Source organism: Rhyacophila brunnea, unplaced genomic scaffold, assembly GCF_057557595.1.
Source record: "Rhyacophila brunnea isolate RB1 unplaced genomic scaffold, BYU_Rbru_1.0 scaffold_21, whole genome shotgun sequence".
NCBI lineage: Eukaryota > Metazoa > Arthropoda > Insecta > Trichoptera > Rhyacophilidae > Rhyacophila > Rhyacophila brunnea.
Window position 1 is genome coordinate 1,928,253 of NW_028232871.1, and position 20,455 is coordinate 1,948,707.

The 20,455-nt window shown below is 34.4% G+C and overlaps 1 protein-coding gene across 2 annotated transcripts in view; it reads left to right on the plus strand.

Moving 5' to 3' along the window:
- drosha (ribonuclease 3 drosha) overlaps window positions 1-18,817 on the plus strand; it is a 45,450-nt gene extending 26,633 nt beyond the window's left edge. For both annotated transcript variants that reach the window (XM_085948695.1, XM_085948696.1), the window contains 7 exons: window positions 9,445-9,576; window positions 10,813-10,984; window positions 13,676-13,857; window positions 14,761-14,922; window positions 15,802-15,962; window positions 16,370-16,515; window positions 16,883-18,817. In XM_085948695.1, the coding sequence (XP_085804821.1) occupies window positions 9,445-9,576; window positions 10,813-10,984; window positions 13,676-13,857; window positions 14,761-14,922; window positions 15,802-15,962; window positions 16,370-16,515; window positions 16,883-17,262 (1,335 nt within the window). In that variant the 3' untranslated portion in view covers window positions 17,263-18,817. The remainder of the gene's footprint in view (window positions 1-9,444; window positions 9,577-10,812; window positions 10,985-13,675; window positions 13,858-14,760; window positions 14,923-15,801; window positions 15,963-16,369; window positions 16,516-16,882) is intronic.
- The last annotated feature ends 1,638 nt before the right edge of the window (window positions 18,818-20,455 follow it).

The following is a 20,455-nucleotide window of genomic DNA, read 5'->3' on the forward strand; positions in this document are numbered from 1 at the left end:
CTGCTCTCGGCGGCTATTGAGGTAGTTTATCATATTTATGTATTGAGGTACAATAAGTTAGAAGTCTAAACTGTTAAAACTTTCTGTCTCACTCTAAAAGTCAACACAGGCAAGAGAGGTGCTGTTAAAACAGCACTTCTTAACAGTTTGATTGTAACAATTAACCACCTCAATACTTAAATATGATAAACTATCCTCGATAGCCGCCCTTTGTATAGAATAGACCCACAGAAATATTGAATATGAAAATAAAACTACACTATTCGCTACCATGTATTCTATTAGTGACTTTAAGTTAAAAAAACGGTTGAAGAAATAAAAATATGAAAAATCAAGTTTTGTATTTAACCTTTTTACTACCACGGCGATATTTGATAGGTTCTGTTATAAAATACCACACTGTTTTTTATTGTTTTTTGGAGTTTTGTTAAAATACCATCATAAAAATAACAATAATGTTAGGCGCCACATGGAATATATAGATTGTGAATCATCGAAAATACAACGTAATCAAATATGGCAGCGCACACTGGTTTTGACGAAGCACTGTGTCTGCTCGCCCCATGATTCACGCATTGTTTGGCTTCTCAGCGGGACGAATTAACGAAAATACTACATTGTTAAATATGACAAAGACCAATGAACACGGCAAGCAAAAGGGGCGCGTGCCGTTTTATTTTATCCGCTTCTGGACGCGTTGTCGATAGACGGGCGAGTAGGCATTATTTAATAACAGTGAACTCATTGTTTAGTTGCTGGGTGTCAGATATTTCGCTGGTAGAATTACGTCATCGTGAATATGAATTACAAGCCGCCGAGAAATATAATAATATGTTTATTGCTTTTTTAATGAGAGACGCTGATAATAATAATTATTTTGTGCTTCTCGTGCCCCTTATTACATGGGTGAAGGGTAATGCGCGGGTGGGAGGGGGCTTACTTTGTAGTGAGCGCCCCGAGCGACGCTTCTGGTGGGCTTTGTCACTTACAATAATTCTTTTTGTATTTTATTCATAAGATGAATTCCCTCATTGACTACATGAAAAAAATATCAGCTTTATCAGCACTGCACTATCAATGTCATGATTAATAATAAGTTGACATGTTTTGAAATATAAACACTCATTATTAATTATAAAATATGGCATTACCATTAAGTTAAAATTGTATAAGTAACAAAAAGTCCATCAAAAATCTGAATTATCACCTCGTGGTATTTTTAGCAAAGTATGCAAACCCTATATATCGAATCTGTAGTATTCTAAAGGTTTTACCAGATACAATCTTCTCTTCTTCTCTTCTTGGTCGTGCACTCATGGGTGATGATCGTGTCCAAATTTGAATTTCGCCATCCTTTGAGCGACCAAGACTTTCCATCCTTCTCGATCTTCCGGTTATCTCAGGGAAGAATGGATGGTGCCCCAGTCAGCTCTTTCACTTGGTCGCTCCAGCGCCCAGACGCTCTAACTCTGCTTCGCCTTCCCTGAAGGCCACCCAAAACTACCAGTCTCTCCAGGTTGTCTGGTAGTGGTCTGGTGACAATATGTCCAAAAAACTGCAGAATTCTTCTCAGACATATTGTCGAGAGCCGTTCTTTTATCTTCAGTCTCTGGATGATTGACTGTTTCGTCCTGTGCTCCGTCCAAGAAATACGAAGCATTCGGTGCCAACACCACATCTCAAAGGCATCAATTGCCTTCTGTTCCCCTGTCTTCAGGGTCCTCGACTCCGTATAGAAATATGGAGAACACTAATGTTTACACAAGCATCATTTTTGTGGCAATCGAAATTCCCCGTTCCTTCCATATAGTGGTAAGGCGTGTCATCACAATTTTGGCAATCTGTGTGCGCCTTCTTATTTCCGCTTCGCATCCGCCCTTTCCACTGATGGTCGATCCCAGATATACAAACTCGGCGACTGTTTCGACAATCTTCTAATAATCTTATTAAGTATATATTGCAAATTTTATCGAGTCAGCATAATCGTTATCGTAGGAAAACCACTCTGAGATAGTGACTACGTAAAAAGTTATTAATCTACCTGAGAACCAGTGTATCGTATGTCCAAAAAGACCACTTTCGGGAAAATGCAATTTATGCCTATTGATTTTAGAAATTTCAGGTTTCTGTTATGATTAGACTCAAAAGATAAATTGAAAGATATGATATGTTGGCTACAAAATCTGTACTATACACGTTCAATACACTGGCACACCGAAATGTATCTAAATTATGTATTATATCATGTGACATCGAAACCACAATTAATAATCTAATTAAAAACTCAAATAAACAGATTTCAATATTGACAAACCAACGCCTGTGTATCTTCGTACTGGTCGTTATATATATCAGTGGCAAAGACTCCATACTAGGTGATAATTTAAAGCCTACCGTCTTAAGAAAAATAATTTTTAATTTCATATTGACGTATTTAAATAATCACCTAATATTCAATATGCCCAACAACATCTATAATATAATTGTCGTAATAATTTTATGATCTCTTTCCCTATTTCAATAAGCACCACTAGGGAATCCAATCTCGAGATCCCGGACAATTTTCGATACATATGAATCCCGGGATTAGTAAACATAATCCCGAATCTTTCGGGATTGATTTTTGTATCAATCACAATCAATTGATATTGCAGGCATAATAATATATGAGTGTTAAGCATGCAAAACAGTATATTATCAATGAAGATACACACATACACATAAGATTTTTTGTTTAAAATATCACCGACTGTAGGTAGGGTTTCATAAAATTTTCTCATAAAATTTTCCCACAAATATCTATGTAAGTTGTCTACAGGTTTAGTCTCAACATAGACTAATATACTATACTAGCTGAGCCAGCTGGCTCTCGCCAGTCTGTCTCGCTAGGTCTTGCAGACAGCTTGGCATCCTAATGACATGGTGTTGGATTTGAATACAATTATTGTGAAGAATGCATAGACGACGCAATAGTTTTCCCTTGTCACTGCCAATACAAATTTGAGGTCATCCGCGTTGTTTAGTCTTGAGTCTGGCCTTCAGAATGTTGCCTGATACCACCTCAGGCTGCTAGGTCTAGCAAAACAGCTGGCAATCACCGATTGCTACCACTGACATTTTGATACAATATGTGTATAGGTAATATGAATGTTTCGTTAAATCACGTGCATTTAAATATGATAAATTATACATCTGAACCGCTCAAATACAAAGCAATATGTGATTATCATGAAAATAGCGATCCAATATAACGTGAATATTAATCTCCCGCGTAGTAGAAGGTACATAAGCAATGTAAAAAATAAATTTTAACATTATTTTGTTTCAATGTTGGTGCGGGACATTCATATCGATAGAAATGTTGATAAATAATGAAGCAATGTATACATCTGAGAGGAATAAATCAATACTGATTAGAATAGGAATTTATAAGACCCAAAGGTACGGAATCAGCTTAGAGGCCTTCATCCAGCAGTGGATTAATCCAGATGATGATGATAATGACGATATCATGAATGGGTAAATATAATATCAGCAATTTTGATAAATATAGCAATTCATACGACCGACAAAAATACAAATAACTTAGAGAGGCCTTCATCCACCAGTGGATTGATTCAGGCTCATGATGATAATGACATTATAAATATATATAATATAAAATCACCGATTTTGATAAATACAGCAATTCAAATGACAGAAAGGAGTAGAATCAGGCTAAAGATGCCTTTATCCAGCAGTGGATCGGTTCAGGTCGATGATGATAAGGACGATAGAAATAGGTATAATATCACAAATTCGTTAAACCGATAGTAGTAGAATCAGGTTGCGGAACCCTCCATACAGCAGTGGATTGATCCTGGTTGATGATGATGATGATGACGATATGAATATGTAGATAAATATAATATAACCGATTTTGATAAATATAGTAATTCAAATGACAGAAAGGAGTAGAATTAGGCTAGGGAGGCCTTTACCCAGCAGTGGATTGGTTCAGGTCGATGATGATAAAGACGGTAGACATAGGTATAATATCACAAATTTATTAAACCGATAGTAGTAGAATCAGGTTGCGGATTCCTTCATCCAGCAGTGGATTGATCCTGGTTGATGATGATGATGATGATGACGATATGAATATGTAGATAAATATAATATCACCGATTTTGATAAATACAGCAATTCATATGACAGAAAGGAGTAGAATTAGGCTAGGGAGCCCTTTATCCAGCAGTGGATTGGTTCAGGTCGATGATGATAAAGACGATAGAAATAGGTATAATATCACAAATTCGTTAAACCGATAGTAGTAGAATAGAGGTTGCGGAACCCTTCATCCAGCAGTGGATTGATCCTGGTTGATGATGATGATGATGATGACGATATGAATATGTATATTGGTTCAAAAAAATAGTATTTATAGCCATACTAAAAAAAAAAGAACACTATGTGTGTATACATTTTTATGATGACGTTACATTTATTTTGAGGTTATGGGTACCTATTTAATTTTTGAGGCGATGTTATGAATTAATTCGCATTTAATATCTCTCGGGAACATGATTAAATTAAATAAAGTATGTGTACCAGTCGATCCGATTAGGAATAGTCTGTCAAAATGCATTTTAATATAAATATCGTACTCAAAAGTATATTAGTTTTACATTGTTGCAAACGTGTAAACGTGCCAGCCATAAAAAAGTATTTAAAAAGAATCAAATTTGGAACACCAGTGGCGGACGTGTCTGTCAGATTTTTATTTACGTAGTGAATTGTACCAAGATTATGGTATTTTTACCGGAAAAAAGTGCGCCAATGCCTACATTACGATATTTGAATAAAAATAATCGAATTCGTTTGTCAAATAAAGGATTAGAAGGTCTTAAGCGACGAAGACGTCATTCTGTGGGGCTTAAACAGTAAATATGGCGATTGTATACGGTGTGTAAGAAAATATCGGATATAAACGTCACGTACATGTAAAATCATGGAAAATTTCTGAAATGTGTTCAATTCAATCGGTAGATGAATCGGTAGCGCACATTTCGAAGTGAAGATGTAAAAATAACAATAAAATGTCGCTCAAATGAGCTGTTAGTGCGTTTTCCAAAATCTCTTAGGATAATAATATATAGGAGATACCTACTAAGTCTCAACATGGTGGTCCCCTTGAAATTTGCCTATTCGGTAACACTAAATATAATGTTTTAATTGTTTATTGTTTATTTTATTATAATATGTAGGTATTGTATTTATTGTCAACACAATATGTTATTTTTATTTTAATATAAATAAATAAAACTGTTTTACTTTCACATTATTATTTATATTACAATATTATTTACTCCATTAAACCTATGTATGTCCAAGATTGAACAAACACCATATTAACCCTTTCGCTGCGAGCCATTTTCGCGGGAATTTATTTTCAGTCAACTGATCTATTAAAACGGTCACTACAGCTAAAACAGATCGATTCCAAAATTAAAAAATAGATTACTAGATGAACTATATATCAGTTATTCCAAATGCACCAAGAAATAAGCTATATTCGTGACATTCTCACTAAAATAAATCGAAGAAAATGAAGACGCTAAAAAATATCTAAGATTTGACCGCGCGGTCAATATGGCGGCTGTCCAGTGTTCACATACACAGTTTCAACACATACTACCAAGCGATTTGCCGCGCTTGTATTTGTAATGCACAGGGCTATGACTAAAAAATCACATTTGTTCAATCATCATTGGGTTATCGGCGTTATCGCACTTGGTAAGTCGTAAACTCAAATTTTATTACCCCTTCAAATCGTCAAGCTATATTTATTTTCGTCGCCATAAAATAATGTTCGTCATCATGACACATTAGGATGTTTTGGAGAATAAATCAATAAAAATAATTACCCAAGGCTAAAATACTATTATACTTTATGAGGCGCCGTCGGCTTTACAAAGGGCCTGTCGAAAGAAGTCGCCAGGCAAAAAACGACCATGTAAAATGAGCTAACACAGTTCGTGGCACATAAAAATTATAAATTATTACACATTATAATAATGTAAATATAAAAAATGGAACAATGAACAAAGATAAAGACATACCAATTTAGTGGAGAGCTGTGCGTCGATAAAATATTTTTCCTTGAGAAGCAACAGTTTTTAAAATAAATAACACAGACTAAAATATACCAGGTGCATGATAAGCCGCAAAACATGGAACTACGCACAATGTCACGTTACATTCGGAGCACATGTATCGCGACATACGCCTTTTCTTTGGGGTTTTCGTCGAATGATAGCACACATAGCATCTTCTGCAAATGTTTGACGTAATGTGTGTTCCTTTCAATAAAGTCGGCATATGTTTTGCAATGTCTTTTGATGTAGTGCGCGTAGATGGTTGTGCGTGAGTTTGTGAATTTACTTCGTTGGACAGTTTGTATTTACTTAGTGACTGTTTAATAATATTTTATTGAAAGTCCGCCAAACTAATCTTTCTTTTTGTAACACTTTTGAACATCGTATGGGAATTTATTAAATATAAATCAAAAATATGAAAAGCAACTTTTTTGTACCACTTAATGCTTTTTCTGAGGCAGTTCAGGCTTGCTAACATCATGTCTGTTTTGTCCACGGCTCCCATATTCTTATTGTAATCAATCACACACTTGGGTTTATTAACAGGTTCACCTGTCTTTCTATTGGTTTTACCCGTTGGCGCAAAAGCATCATCATGTATAGTTGTGAGCATGTGAATGTCGCGTTTATCATGCCACTTCAACGCCAATAAAGGTCCGCGATGTTGTGATTCCGATTGCCCTTTCTTCAATTTTTTGAACTGTGGCATATTTTTTCTCGTTTTACGAACAGTTCCACATGCATTTGTTCGTGTGTTGTGCAAGTGTTCGAACAAAGCTGGGCTAGTATACCAATTATCTACCCAAAGGTTATGGCCTTTGCCTACGTAATCTTTGAGCAATGTGGTTACAACCGCCCCCGAAATTCCAAGACCATATTCGTCAGTCAAGTCTGTCTGTTCTCCACAGTATATTATAAAATCTAATACGTAACCAGTCAATACGTCAACTAAAACGAACATTTTTATACCAAACCTATGTCGTTTCATTGGAAGATATTGTTTAAACATGAGACGCCCTTTGAAAACAATAATATTTTCGTCAATGCATACATTTTCAAAAGGCTTCATTGTCTGTTTGAAAATATTTCGCGTATGGTCTACCAAGAGTTTGATTTTGTGTAACTTAATACCGGGAATTTGAGTTTCAGGATCAGAAAAATGCAGCATGCTGAGTAAAATTTGATATCGGTCTCGAGTCATTGTTTTTCCGAAAATGGAACTGTAAAGTTCCGGGTCTGTTGACCAATGTTCTTCTATGGTAAGATGACGATTTCTCGTCATCAACATAGTAACAGTAATAAATAAATACATTTCTTCGATAGATGTATCTACCCAGTTATGGAATCGAGATTTTTGAGTTAAATCTCGTTTTTTAACAACAGTATGATAGAATTTATTTGTCTCAAGGACAATTTTACTCATGATATCTTGATTTAAAAAATGTTCAAAAAAATCAAGTTCTGTGCAGTGTTCTGTCAAAGAAGATTGATTACCTGATGAATTGCCATCAAACTCATGTATGACCGGAATAAAGGGTCCGGATGTCCAAGAAGTTAGATTGTCAGAAGATGTATTGGTTGAAGTACTTGGAATTTCATCAGGTTGTGTATGGTCTACGTTTTCAATGACTTCGCCAACGTCGAATTCATCTTCACTTACATCAAAATCAGAGTCTGGATCCAGCATGACTTCTTCGTTAATATTGTGTGGTAGTGACATTTTGGCCGGTGAAATAATTATTTCACATATATTTATAATGACCAAAAACACTAAAAACAAATCGTAAAAATGTTTCTATCGAGATCACAAATCACTTCAAATCACACACAAAAAATACATAACACTAACGTAATCGTAATAATTAATTAAAAAGTCAATAAAAATAATATCGATGCACGCTTTTCGATGCCATGACCAATGTTTTGATTTGATAACCCTGGTGACGCGTCGAGTGCACACGGCTTCGCAATGGCGCGCGATTCAAATGACTGAATAACGAGTGTTCTTTTCAAAAATATATTTCCTTGTGTTTTACTTGACATTTTTATGATCTGTTGCCTGATATGTCTACCTAAAGGTTTGAACTAATTTTTAAAGCATATATCCACAACTGTCTCTTTCTAGTTTGGTCGAAAATACGAGATAAAGTCTATGGCATGTTTACATGCCATACGCAGTCTAAGGGTTAACAATAAATGTCCTAAATAGTATAAATTATACATACTAGACATTTTTGACTTACTTTATCAACGTTATTTGTATATATAAAAATTTAATATCAACTATCGAAAAAAATGCCATTACAATTTGACGATCCCAGGATCGTCAAATTGTAATCCTGAAATCCCGGGCTCAAAATTTTGGCTCGCGATTGGATTCCCTAAGCACCACCTACGGCATCTCTCGAAAGTTTAAAAAAATAAGTCACACCGCGTTTCGCTTCTGGATTATGTTCGCGTGAATTCAACAGTTTTTTTGTATGAACTTTTTTCTCATAATTTCAAGATGTCTGCAGCCGTCCATACAAATCTGTAAGCTATTGAAGCCTACGTACGTATAGTCTGACTTTTTAACCAGTGCGCCCGGAAGTTACGTAGACTGTTGAAACTAAAAACGAAAGAAAGACAATTTTATTGTTTTGAATTTTTTATTTATCGAGTATTAGGGAATTCTTAACTTTCAAACTCTTGCAATCTTTTTTTCGTGACGTGTTCAAACAGGAAATACACACGCCTTGCACCGCGCTCATAAGTAAAGCAGTCGGACTCGTAGTGCACATTTATTTATTATTATTTGAAAAAAATACTTTCTATTGGATTCAATCACATTGATTGTTGTTAAAAATATAAAATAATTTATCTTATCAGTTAGTTCACTCATAGACTTAGACAATTTATTCAGTTATTTATGTCAGTTGAGATCTGATATTGTACCTAATTCTGTTTTTTAAATATAGAAGTATTTTAAAACGCCTAGTTTTACGGGTTAAATTATAAATTGTTATGGAACAGATACACAACAACGGATTTTTTCAAAGATGACAATATATTTTGAGCGTATGTTAGGAAAATACATAATTCAAACTCATTGCTTAATTTTTGTGTCATATTCATCAGTAGTAATATCGGATTATCTTCTTATTTTCCCGTAAGTATATCTGACAAGTGTGCTGTCTCCACAGCCTACCTCTTTCCAAAAGTCACCCTTCGCCACTGATAGTATATAATATACTATCATACATATTGTATTATTATCATGCGATTTGTTCCCACAGATATAACTTTTTTTTTGTTATTTGTTTGGTAGAAATTGGGCCTGGACCAGTACATGCTGTATGCTCACGGCTCCGATTTGTGTCATGATTTGGAGCTGCGGCACGCCATGGCCAATTGTTTTGAAGCTCTGATGGGTGCTCTATTCTTAGATGGAGGCATAGATGTAAGTTTTAATATTATTATTTCTTTTATATGTATTTAGTAACAATATTGTGACTTTTTTTGCCAAGCCTCACATACTAAACAACCGATGAACAACCAGTTTTTTAATACAATTATTGGTACTTTTTATTGGCATTAAAATAGGAATACATATATACTGCCACCTATTAATTTTTCAAACAAATATAATAGTTATTTTATATTGCCACCTGTCAATACAAAAACAAAACAATACCTAATTTTAAAATTTGATAATTTAATGGTTTATGTCTACAATAATAGTTATCTTTTATATTTATGTAGGAAAATCATATAGGTATAAAAATTCTCACTTACATGATTGTCAGAATAGTGCAATTGGCATACACCTGATGCTTTTGGGTTTAATTTAATTTTTTGAGTAAATCTTATGGATTTTTCGTCACATATCAGAGGGATTTACTCTCCGAGGAATTTTCATGTATCGCACATAAAATATCACTTCAATAAAGATGGATGGCAACATGGAATCAAAAATATAACAATGAGAAACTATAGATGCTGGCCTTGTGTTGCTTTTTTGTGAGATCCAGCATCTATTATGTTTATCTTCAGAAGGTTGCTTGTGTGTGACATGTGTTGGGGCAGGTAGATTGAGACACTTGTTGGTGATTATTAGCTTTATTTCAGGTGCAAATAAAGTTCGATACACGGCACAATATAATGACAGTATTATTGATTAAAGTTTGAGTTGAAGATCTTAATTATACTTTTGGAATTTAGACATTAAAAAGAGGAACGGACCAGCGGCGCGAGTAAACTACATTTGGAGAGCGCGCAATGACAACTGTGTTTTCGTTTCATCATTATTGTCTATGGTCGATCAATGACCATAGACAACAACTTGACATTTGTAGAGTTAAAATATAAAACCTCTACAAAACGTAACCTATTTAACACCCTCACAAATATTCCATTACATTCAACCCTATGAAATAGCATCATATAACATCACATCTGCCCTTAGATGAAATATTTTGAAGACCGCAGAATCACAAGATGGGAACAAAAAAATTATAAATAAACCTATGGCATTTTTTGTCATTGGGTCAACAATCCGATGGGTCTATGATTTGGTTCCAAATACAAATTGAAAAACAACACATGACTTTGTCAGACCCGGGCTTGAAGCCGACACTTTAGCAATCGCGAGATCCATCTGGTTTCGTCAAACAAATATATTTGTTTTATTTTACAGGTAGCAGACAGAGTATTTGGCCTTGCTCTATGGCAGGATTGCCCGGAGCTATTGGAATTGTGGAGACGGCCCCGCCCTCACCCCCTGCAGGAGCAGGAACCTTTGGGAGACCGCAGATGGGTGGAGCAGTACCCTTTCCTTCAGAACCTCACCAAATTCGAAGACTCAATAGGTAAAATATTGTCGTACATCAACATTCAATGAATAATTATTGCAAAAGTACAGCACTTAACATATAAAGCATTTTTAAATATGTAGTGATGTCCTCGATTCAATATTTGAGGTAAACTATGTGTTACTATCATATACTCATTAGTCAATAGAGCCAAATATCAATAGGATTGAGATTTCTTTTGAGAGCCAAATTTCTTAAAATTAAATTATATAATATGAATACGTGTATTAATTAAGGCGCTAAGTACCAAAATAATAAAAACTGACATTTTTATAGAAAAATGTTCTACATACCAATGCCAATAACTTCAACTATAGTCTAAGTGCCTCAAGCAAGTCAAAAAAATACAGCAAAATAATTAAACCTGTCGACGTTGTAAGTCCGTTGGCGTGTTTTATTTATAATGGTGTAAGTAGCACTGCAGTGGTCAACGGCATTCAATATAAAATAGCTGACGATGACGTGTTGACACTTGCGAGTTCTTAATACCTAAAATTATAGAAGCTGCCGTGATTGCTTCACACTGTAAAACTACATTTTTCAAAAGGTCTGCTTCATGAAATTTTACTGCAATGACTCGGTATTTTGTAAATACAGGCAATACTACTTTTTGGTACTTAGAGCCTTATTTAAGGCCATGCATTAGTTGAGGCACGGTCTAAAAAGATCGTTGCTAGGCGATGTGCGGATTGCGGGTCGCGGGTGAAAATGACGCCTGTCAAACGAAATATTATTTCTCATATAAATCCAACATACGTCCATTTTATGTTCTGTTTATTATTCTATTAGTATCAATAATAATATATTCATTGACATGTTTGCTTTTTAAAGTAAATGGGTAAAGTTTTTAGTCATCTTTACACGATTTTAGAATTAATTGGCCCGTCGCCATCACGCAGCAAAGTGACGTGCGTCCGACTCCACGTTCTCTCAATGAATGCAAAGCAAGTACAAATTTTCGTCGCGCGTACAGTTGAACATTATTTGGCGTTTCACTGATGCGTCACCTTAATACACGTATTCATATGTAGGTACACTTTTTTTAAAACAACCTTTAGTTAAAGTTTTAAGTCTTAATTAAACTATAGGTATATTGAATAAAACTTGATAGTATACGTAATAATGATCTTATGTATTGATAAAAAATTAAATTGTAAGTAAGGTACCTATCTATAAAATTAAATCATGACAATGACTGACAAACACTCAATGTGAATAATGGTCTTGCATCTCCTTGGAAAGTTTGAGTGAGTCAGGTTTGTTTGTTGTTTTTAATTTTAAGCACGATTCCAGGCTCTCACCAATAAAACAATTTCTCAATTTACTCTTGATTTCCTCTATAGAAATTTCTTTATTAACCACAAAACTTGCTAACATTATTGGAAGATTGTATTCAGTAATTAAAACAGAACTTGACGCTTCTAAAGTTCCTCAACTGCTTTCTTCCTTGCATCACCGACAGGATATTTAGTGCAAAATGACACGTGTTTAGTTGTAAAGTGTCTCTCTAAATATTAATGTGCCAATTTTTCCCGACAAATAATACAGGTCGGTAGGCCATTTAAGTTTTGAATAAACGCGAAAGTCTCGGTCCATTCAACTTAAATTCACAGTTTTCGTCTTCCGTTTTTCTTTGTAGCCATGTCAAATAGGGCAGGGGGCATTTGTGGCAGAGCTGCAGTCAAGGGGCCAAAGAGCCACATGTGGCTCGCGAGCCGCAGTTTGCCTACCACTGTGCTAGCCGATCAACCCTTAATTGCAATGAAAATTGGATATAGTGGCATTTCTTACTATGTATCATTTTAATTTATGTCATTATGTTTTTAATCATTTATGCCATTATGCTTATTGCGGATTTTGGAAGTTGTAGAATGTAGATGATTACATATTGTGTAAAATTCATCTTTGATAATAAACAGATCTTCTATAGTGGCATTTTCAAAATGGTGTTCGAGGTAAAATTAATGGTATCACTGTATTGACACACAGTAATTAAAAATTGCATCAGAAGTATCACAGTAAAATAGCAGGTGACTTTTTCTTCTATTAGCGAAAATTTTTGATGTGCATTTATCTCACTTATCTGGCGACCCACCATGCCGGCCTCCGCTGAGCCTGGGTCACCAGACTGGTGCCCTGTCCGCCTTGTGGGGGCCATGGTGAAATTACATATAGAATATGTATGAATGTATTTTTTGTTAGATTTTGGACTTCAATTTTTAGAAATGACATCTTATTATGTCAATCGTAGATAGGCTTACCATACGTCTGAATTTGACGATGGGTTCCGAAGTCCTGGCTGGTTTATCATTTTATTTTAGTTGTATCTCAATGTTATAATATGTATTTTATGATCCACATGCAGGAGATCGATAATTTTTGAGCTCTAAAATGCCATTTATTGTATCATATTACAGAAAATTGTTGGCATTTTTGTTATTGTCAACACTCATCGCCAGACAGGGCAATTATTTAGACCGTTCATAATTGTTTCCAATTTTAATTTTGCGTTTATTTATTTACTTAATAAATAATTAAAATTCTTTTTAGTTTTATATTTTATTTTGTCCCTGTTTGGAAAAAAATGATTATAGTAAGCCGAATCATAGATAACACAATATTATACAGTAACAGGTTAGCAATAAGTGTTGCCATTATTGCAATAGTAATTTCTGTCATTTATTTTAGGGGTGAAATTCAAACACATCAGACTGTTGGCCCGCGCCTTCACTGACAGATCAATGGGCTTCACAAACTTGACGCTCGGTTCCAATCAGCGTTTGGAATTCCTCGGTGACACAGTTCTACAGCTCATCTCCTCGGACCATCTTTATAAACATTTTCCTGAGCATCATGAAGGTCATCTCTCGGTGAGTTATCCCACTATTTCTTCCACTTCATGTCTCGCACATAATGTCAATTTGAGTCAGGACTGACAGCTGACCTAACAATTAATTTGAATAGATATAGGTTTTGTACTATTCCATTTGAATATATTTTAACGTGTTTCACTCTTTGAATACATAATTCCCATCAGTGGCGAAGGGTGGAGGTAGGCTGTTAATATCTGCCATAAATTGTGCACACTAAACTTTGTCAGTCACACGTATTTGTTTTCATTGAAATAAGCCTACAATTTACAGATGGTGTTAGTTTTTAAAATTCAATGAAACCCTGCGAAATCCAATCCATAATAGATAATAGTCAAAAATTATTCGTCTATCTATAAAATATCTTAAACTATGCAATTAAATAATACGTAAATTTGTATATTTTATTGATAGAATAATATTTTTTATCTATTATAGTTTGGTTTAGGCGGATGAATGAAAAATGAACCAACAATATGTGTAATATGTAGTCTTAATCCAACAAAAACAAATAAGTATGAATGAAAAAGTGTGCACAATTTTCTTATATCGCCCAAAATATACGAAAACTATTATGGTTTGGTTTAGGCAGGGTTTAATTGATTTTTAAGAACTGATGAACACCATCTGTAAATTGTAGTCTTAGTTCAATAAAAACAAATATGTTTGACTAACTAAGTTCAATGTGCCCATTGTGGATACAGTATACCTAGTAAGGTATACTGGATTTTTATAATTTTTTTAATGATATGGCAAGGATTTCGTATCGTGCTGATATTGTGTGTTTTTATGGTACCTTTGTGCTACGGTGGGTGGCATTTATTAATATTTATTATTATCAGGTATTTTGAAGGAGAATTTGATTTGCTAAATAATAACTGTTGTGTTTAACATCTTTTGCAGCTGTTAAGAAGTTCTCTAGTAAACAACAGGACACAGGCTGTCGTTTGTGACAACTTAGCGATGGCCAGCTATGCCGTTTATCAAAATCCTAAAGCTGGACCAAAGACAAAAGACAAAGCCGATCTGCTTGAAGCATTTTTAGGCGCACTTTACATAGACAAAGTAAGATTAATATTATTTTTACCTATCTCTACTGCATATATATTGTAGCCTCCCCTTCTTTTTTTTCATTTTTCACTACAATGGTGTCAGAGCCACCAGGTAAGGATTTCAATTCAGGTAAGTAGATAAAAAATATAAAACTAAAGTACTAACATACATAGTTTGAAAACACTTCTGAGAAATATATAACCACTAGATAAAATCTTTTTGAAAAAAAAATTTACACGCAGCATGATTCGCGCCCACGTGATCTGACCACTAAGCTATACGTGTCTTACCTAATTGCGACGAAGTTATCTAGTGGTTTTTACATTACTCTGAAGCGCTTTCTAAATTGCGTTACATTTTGGCTATCGGCTTTGTATTTTCAAAGTATTATAATTACTGCTAATCTTACTGCTTATTTGCTCATGCGCAGTAGAACGATAGTGGCGAATCTGCCGGCAAAAAAACGAACTATACTCATTTTGAGGTTAACCGATTTTCACTACCTGTCAAATAAGTATAATATAGTATATAGTACCATAAAATGACAACATCGCGTCTCGCTTACTTTTGAAGAGACAGTCAGCACTTTTACGTGTTGTGTTTTATTGTCACGATAGTTTAAAGTGCGCACTATTGCTGCCAGTAAATCAATGCACGTGTACAGGCGCTATTACACTTGCTAATCATTTAATAAACTATTATTTGAAGATTTTTTCTAGTTATTATATAATCTTAATTAGTGTTTTCTTAAATCTTGAGTGACTCAATTGTGACCAAATTGACAAGTTTACTGCCTTGTTACGGAATTGTCTGATATCAATAAGTACATGCTGTGTATTGCATGAAAACGTAAGTAAATGAACAATTAAGTAGTATTTATTGTTTTTTCAGAATATCGAGCATTGTCTTGCATTTTGCTCCGTGTGCCTCTTCCCTCGGTTGCGGGAGTTCATCATGAACCAGGAGTGGAACGATCCCAAATCAAAGTTGCAGCAGTGCTGCCTCACTCTCAGGACGATGGACGGAAGCGAACCCGATATACCAATATACAAGTAAATTATTCATATGTTAATATCTCCAACCACCAGTGGTGCCTCGCAGAAAAATACGATGCTTGCAAGATTGTAGCAATTTACATTACAAAGATAATCTTTTAATTTTAGAAAAATATTGTAAAATTTTGATCCCATCTTGTTCATTATTATTTTATGGTTATGTTTATCATTTAAATTCAGTTTAGTTTTCTCTAGTGCAGCGAAAATGTTGCATAGTTTTAATTTAGTATTTTATATTTTATTTAAAAAATAATATGTATAACTTCAAATCCTTTTTATTTGTATCAAACCGAGCTTCGATATTGTGACCATACCGAAATAAGATTGAAGGATTGGAAGGAGTGCAAGTATAAAACAACTGAAATATTGCTGCAACAATTTTTATTCAATGTTTCTTATTTCAGAGTGATTGAATGCGTCGGTCCGACAAACACTCGGGTGTATTCTGTCGCTGTGTACTTCAGAGGGGAGCGTCTCGCCTCGGCGCGTGGACACTGCATACAAGAAGCTGAAATGAATGCTGCTAAACAAGCCATATCCAACTCACAAAGTAACTATATTTTATTTTTTGTCAAAAATGATGAACAGCTTGTTTTCAATTGTGTCCTTCTTCCACTAACATAATGTTTTGTAGATGTTATTGATTTAGAGTTTATATCACTCGTGTGCGCAACATCTATCGACTTCTTTTTTCAATACAGTAATACCCCGACTTACGCAAACGCGGAGTTACGCGATTCTTTATTCCATTCCACAGTTCCATCAGAAAAGCACATGACGATTACAAGCTTGGAGGAAGGTCTCAGCTCGATTGAAAAGGGCTTACATGACTCCAACGAAGAACAAATTATGGCTACCAATCAAGAAATAAACAAAATATTAGCTTACATTTTTTTATTTTTATTTAATTATTTCAGATCTATTCCCTCAGCTCGATCACCAGAAGAGAGTCATAGCGAAGAGTATGAAACATCAAAAGAAGAAGAATTACGGTGGCGGAAAACATGGTACCAAAGACGTTTCCACAAAGCGGCACCGTCGCGGAGCACGAAGTGGGAGCCTGTCAGACTCCAGCCGCCACTCGCATAAGAGCAAAAGGTTTGCCTCTCGATCCAGTAGAGACAAAGACAAACTTCCGATGGCGTATAGAACTGACAAGGCACACGATTCGGACAATGAGAGCATGGTCGGAATAAGCAGTGCGTCAGAAATATATTCCAGTAGTGATAATGACAGTGAAGTTGAACCGACACCGCAAAATACTGATGGAGTAGAAGAAACTAAATCGCATGACTAATAATGACAGTTAAAAGGTCCTACAAACACTCTAATTTAGTGAAGCAGTTGGTCGATTTGGCCAGATCAGGCCGTCTGGTGCATTCATATAATAACTGGATAAACCTTGGGAAAGGATAAACCTTGGGAAAAATAAAATGTCTCTGGTAAACTACTAGTCTCCCCATAGAGTTTATTTCATATAAGTTTTATTTCCTTGACTTACAATAAGGGCATTCATTATTCCAAATTTGCATTCATGTCAAGGCCAATTATAATCAGGCCGTTACACGAAACTGTAAACTCCAATCAAAGTGCTAGTTATTGGTCATGCTTCAAATGCAATATGGTGATACATGGATGCAGGAAACTGCGAAAACATGACCTTTTTTTGTTTCCAAAATTCCGATCAGTGTTGTCAAATCCTAACATCTATCTAGTGTAGAGTTGAGGCGCTAATTACAAAAAGCGACAAGTCCACAATTCAATATTTTCGGGAAACAACGTTTTTATGTTTCAAGCTTCAATTATTTGTTTTAACGTGAGATTATTTTTTCCGTTGTATTCTATGTCGAAATTAGAACCAAATGGCAATTTGGTTTAGCCGATAAACTTTTAAATGTAATAAATATAGGCAAAATAAAATTGGACGTAGCGCTATTTGTACTTCACTCTTTAATTTACTCCGCATAAGGCACATATTTCCGTGGCACTGTCATGAGTTTACCAGATGCTACAGCATGGGAGACGCCCTTTTCAATATTGAACGTTCCCTAATTGGTTGACTTAAACACGCGCGAAATCAACCAAGCTTTAAATAATATGAAACACGGACTTTGCGCTTTTTGTAATAAATCGAGACTTAAAATATTTTTTTTTGTAGGGTTATGTCGCGTTTTGAAATGTATAGATCAATACATATTGTGTAAAATTATACAAAGAATACGTGCGTATTTTTTTCTCGATTTTGACCAAATGTGGACTTATCGCTTTTTGGAATTAGACGCCTCAGTTGTATTTTTTAGAATTCTATGATATATTCGGTCTCTTGAAAAGATAATATAAATCAAATGATCCATAGAATACATTGAAATTAGATATTTGTCGCTGTTTTCTTGCGCATTTTCATGTCTCATTTAATTACAGACGAATAAATTCATTTGTATTATTTGTGGCATTATTAAAATGATCATAATTAAATTATTTAGATACAAGTCGATAAGCGTTTCCCATTGAGTCTTCATCACTGACGCCAATCCAGTTCTAACTTGTTAGGACAGGCGTATTGATATATATGTCATTGCTTACAAAAGAGAGACCGAAACTATACCCATTTGTGGTAACTGAAGCTAATTAAAAAAAGTATTTTTTTTTTAACAATTAGTTAGAAACGGGGTAGGGGGTATATGTCTGAAGAACCGAGGAATCTCTTATATGCTACAGTCAGTAGAATTTGATGCCTGCTAAGGTCGGGTTTTTTGTAGAAATAAATAATTCTGTTATAATGCATATTATTATAAAATATCATTCAGCTGTTAAAATCGCCGATGTGACAAAATTTAAATTTCACAGGAGACAAAAAAACAAAAATTAAGATAGACTTTTATTAAGGAAGATCACATTAAAAGATGCGATTTCATAGTGACATCTATTAACCGAATTATGAAGCATACACGCTTATTAAGATAAAAATGCATTCAAATATATTCATTCGAAGCATTTTAACCAGATGTCACTATAATTAATTATAATAATTAAATTTAATAAATATTCTATAAATCCGTTGTTATTATTTAACTTGATATGTCTAAATAAAAAGTAGTAAAAGGCTCGTCATTATCGAGTGTTTGTAATAGCTACTTTAATTATGGTGGTATATACGACATTGAGAGTTTTACTAGACTATGTGGTGTAATATAAATGAACAGGATATTAAAAAAATTCACATCGAAGGTATTGATATTTTGAAAGATATTTAAGATTTAATTGTACACATCACTAATAACACAGGCTGTTGTAGTTTTGACTATGTTACGTGTTTTATCAATTTTGACACAGGTAATAATGCCAATGATGTAATTTGACATTAACCATAATCTGTCTTGAAATAATACAATTTTGTATATAACTTATTGTTTTATTTATTGTGGAATTCAAGAAGAAAAAATCTATATAACATTTTTGACAGTGTTACGTAAGTACAGTATAACAAAAAAAAACGTATTTACAAATATTCGTTTTTTTACTGCATGTATTTTTAATTAACTATTTCTTTTATTCAAACGAATAATTCACAAGATTTAAGAATATATCATTCTGATTATTGAACATTATATAATTTAGAAAAACACTAACATGATTTCGAAGAGCGCTGAGTGGTAGGTATTTAATAGCCAATAGCTTAAATATTGTCGTCATTAGTATGTCTTCCGTAGCATAATGGTTGAATGCGACGAGTTTGGGGCGTTTACCCGTTGGAGATGCCGGGTTCGATTCCCGACCGGTTGGCTTACTTTTTTCAAAAAAAAAAAAGTTTTTTCTATTGGTTGTGATATACTCTCTCAGTTAGTGTTTTTCTAAATTATATAATGCATGTATTTTTCTTATAATAAAACATGCAGTGTCAAAAATTGCATAGCAAAAATATAAGAAAGACTCTTATAAATTTATAATTTTTATTTATCTTCATTTGTGAGCATTGATATACTACTGGATGAATCATATGCTTCTTAAAATGACGCCCGATTTTCAGCGACTCGGCCTTTGTTAAAACTTACTGAGTAAGCCCGGTCTAGCTTGCATCTTACTCTAACTAATAGTCAGCGCATGACGACTTGCTCTGTCTGTTTTGCGTTGCAGCACTTAGGTTCACTATTCCAAGAACGCAAATTTAGTTTTACAGCCAGGGCAATACGGGTGAAATTCGAGAATCCATGTTAACGGTGATACGATATTCGTAATATCTTTTGTGGTACAATTTTAAAATGACACTTGTATGGGAACTGCTCATCTAGTAGTATATCAATGTTTGTGAGAGACTTGACTTGGATGATTTGGCCATTTGGCTTAGCTCCATCCCTATCAGCATTCGACATATTTATTCAGGTTCTATCTTAGTGGAAAACCTACAACACTCATTCTTGATTTGATCCGTCCATCTGGAGAAAATTATTATTCTTGTCCTCTAGAGCAGTGGTCCCCAACCTTTTTATCGC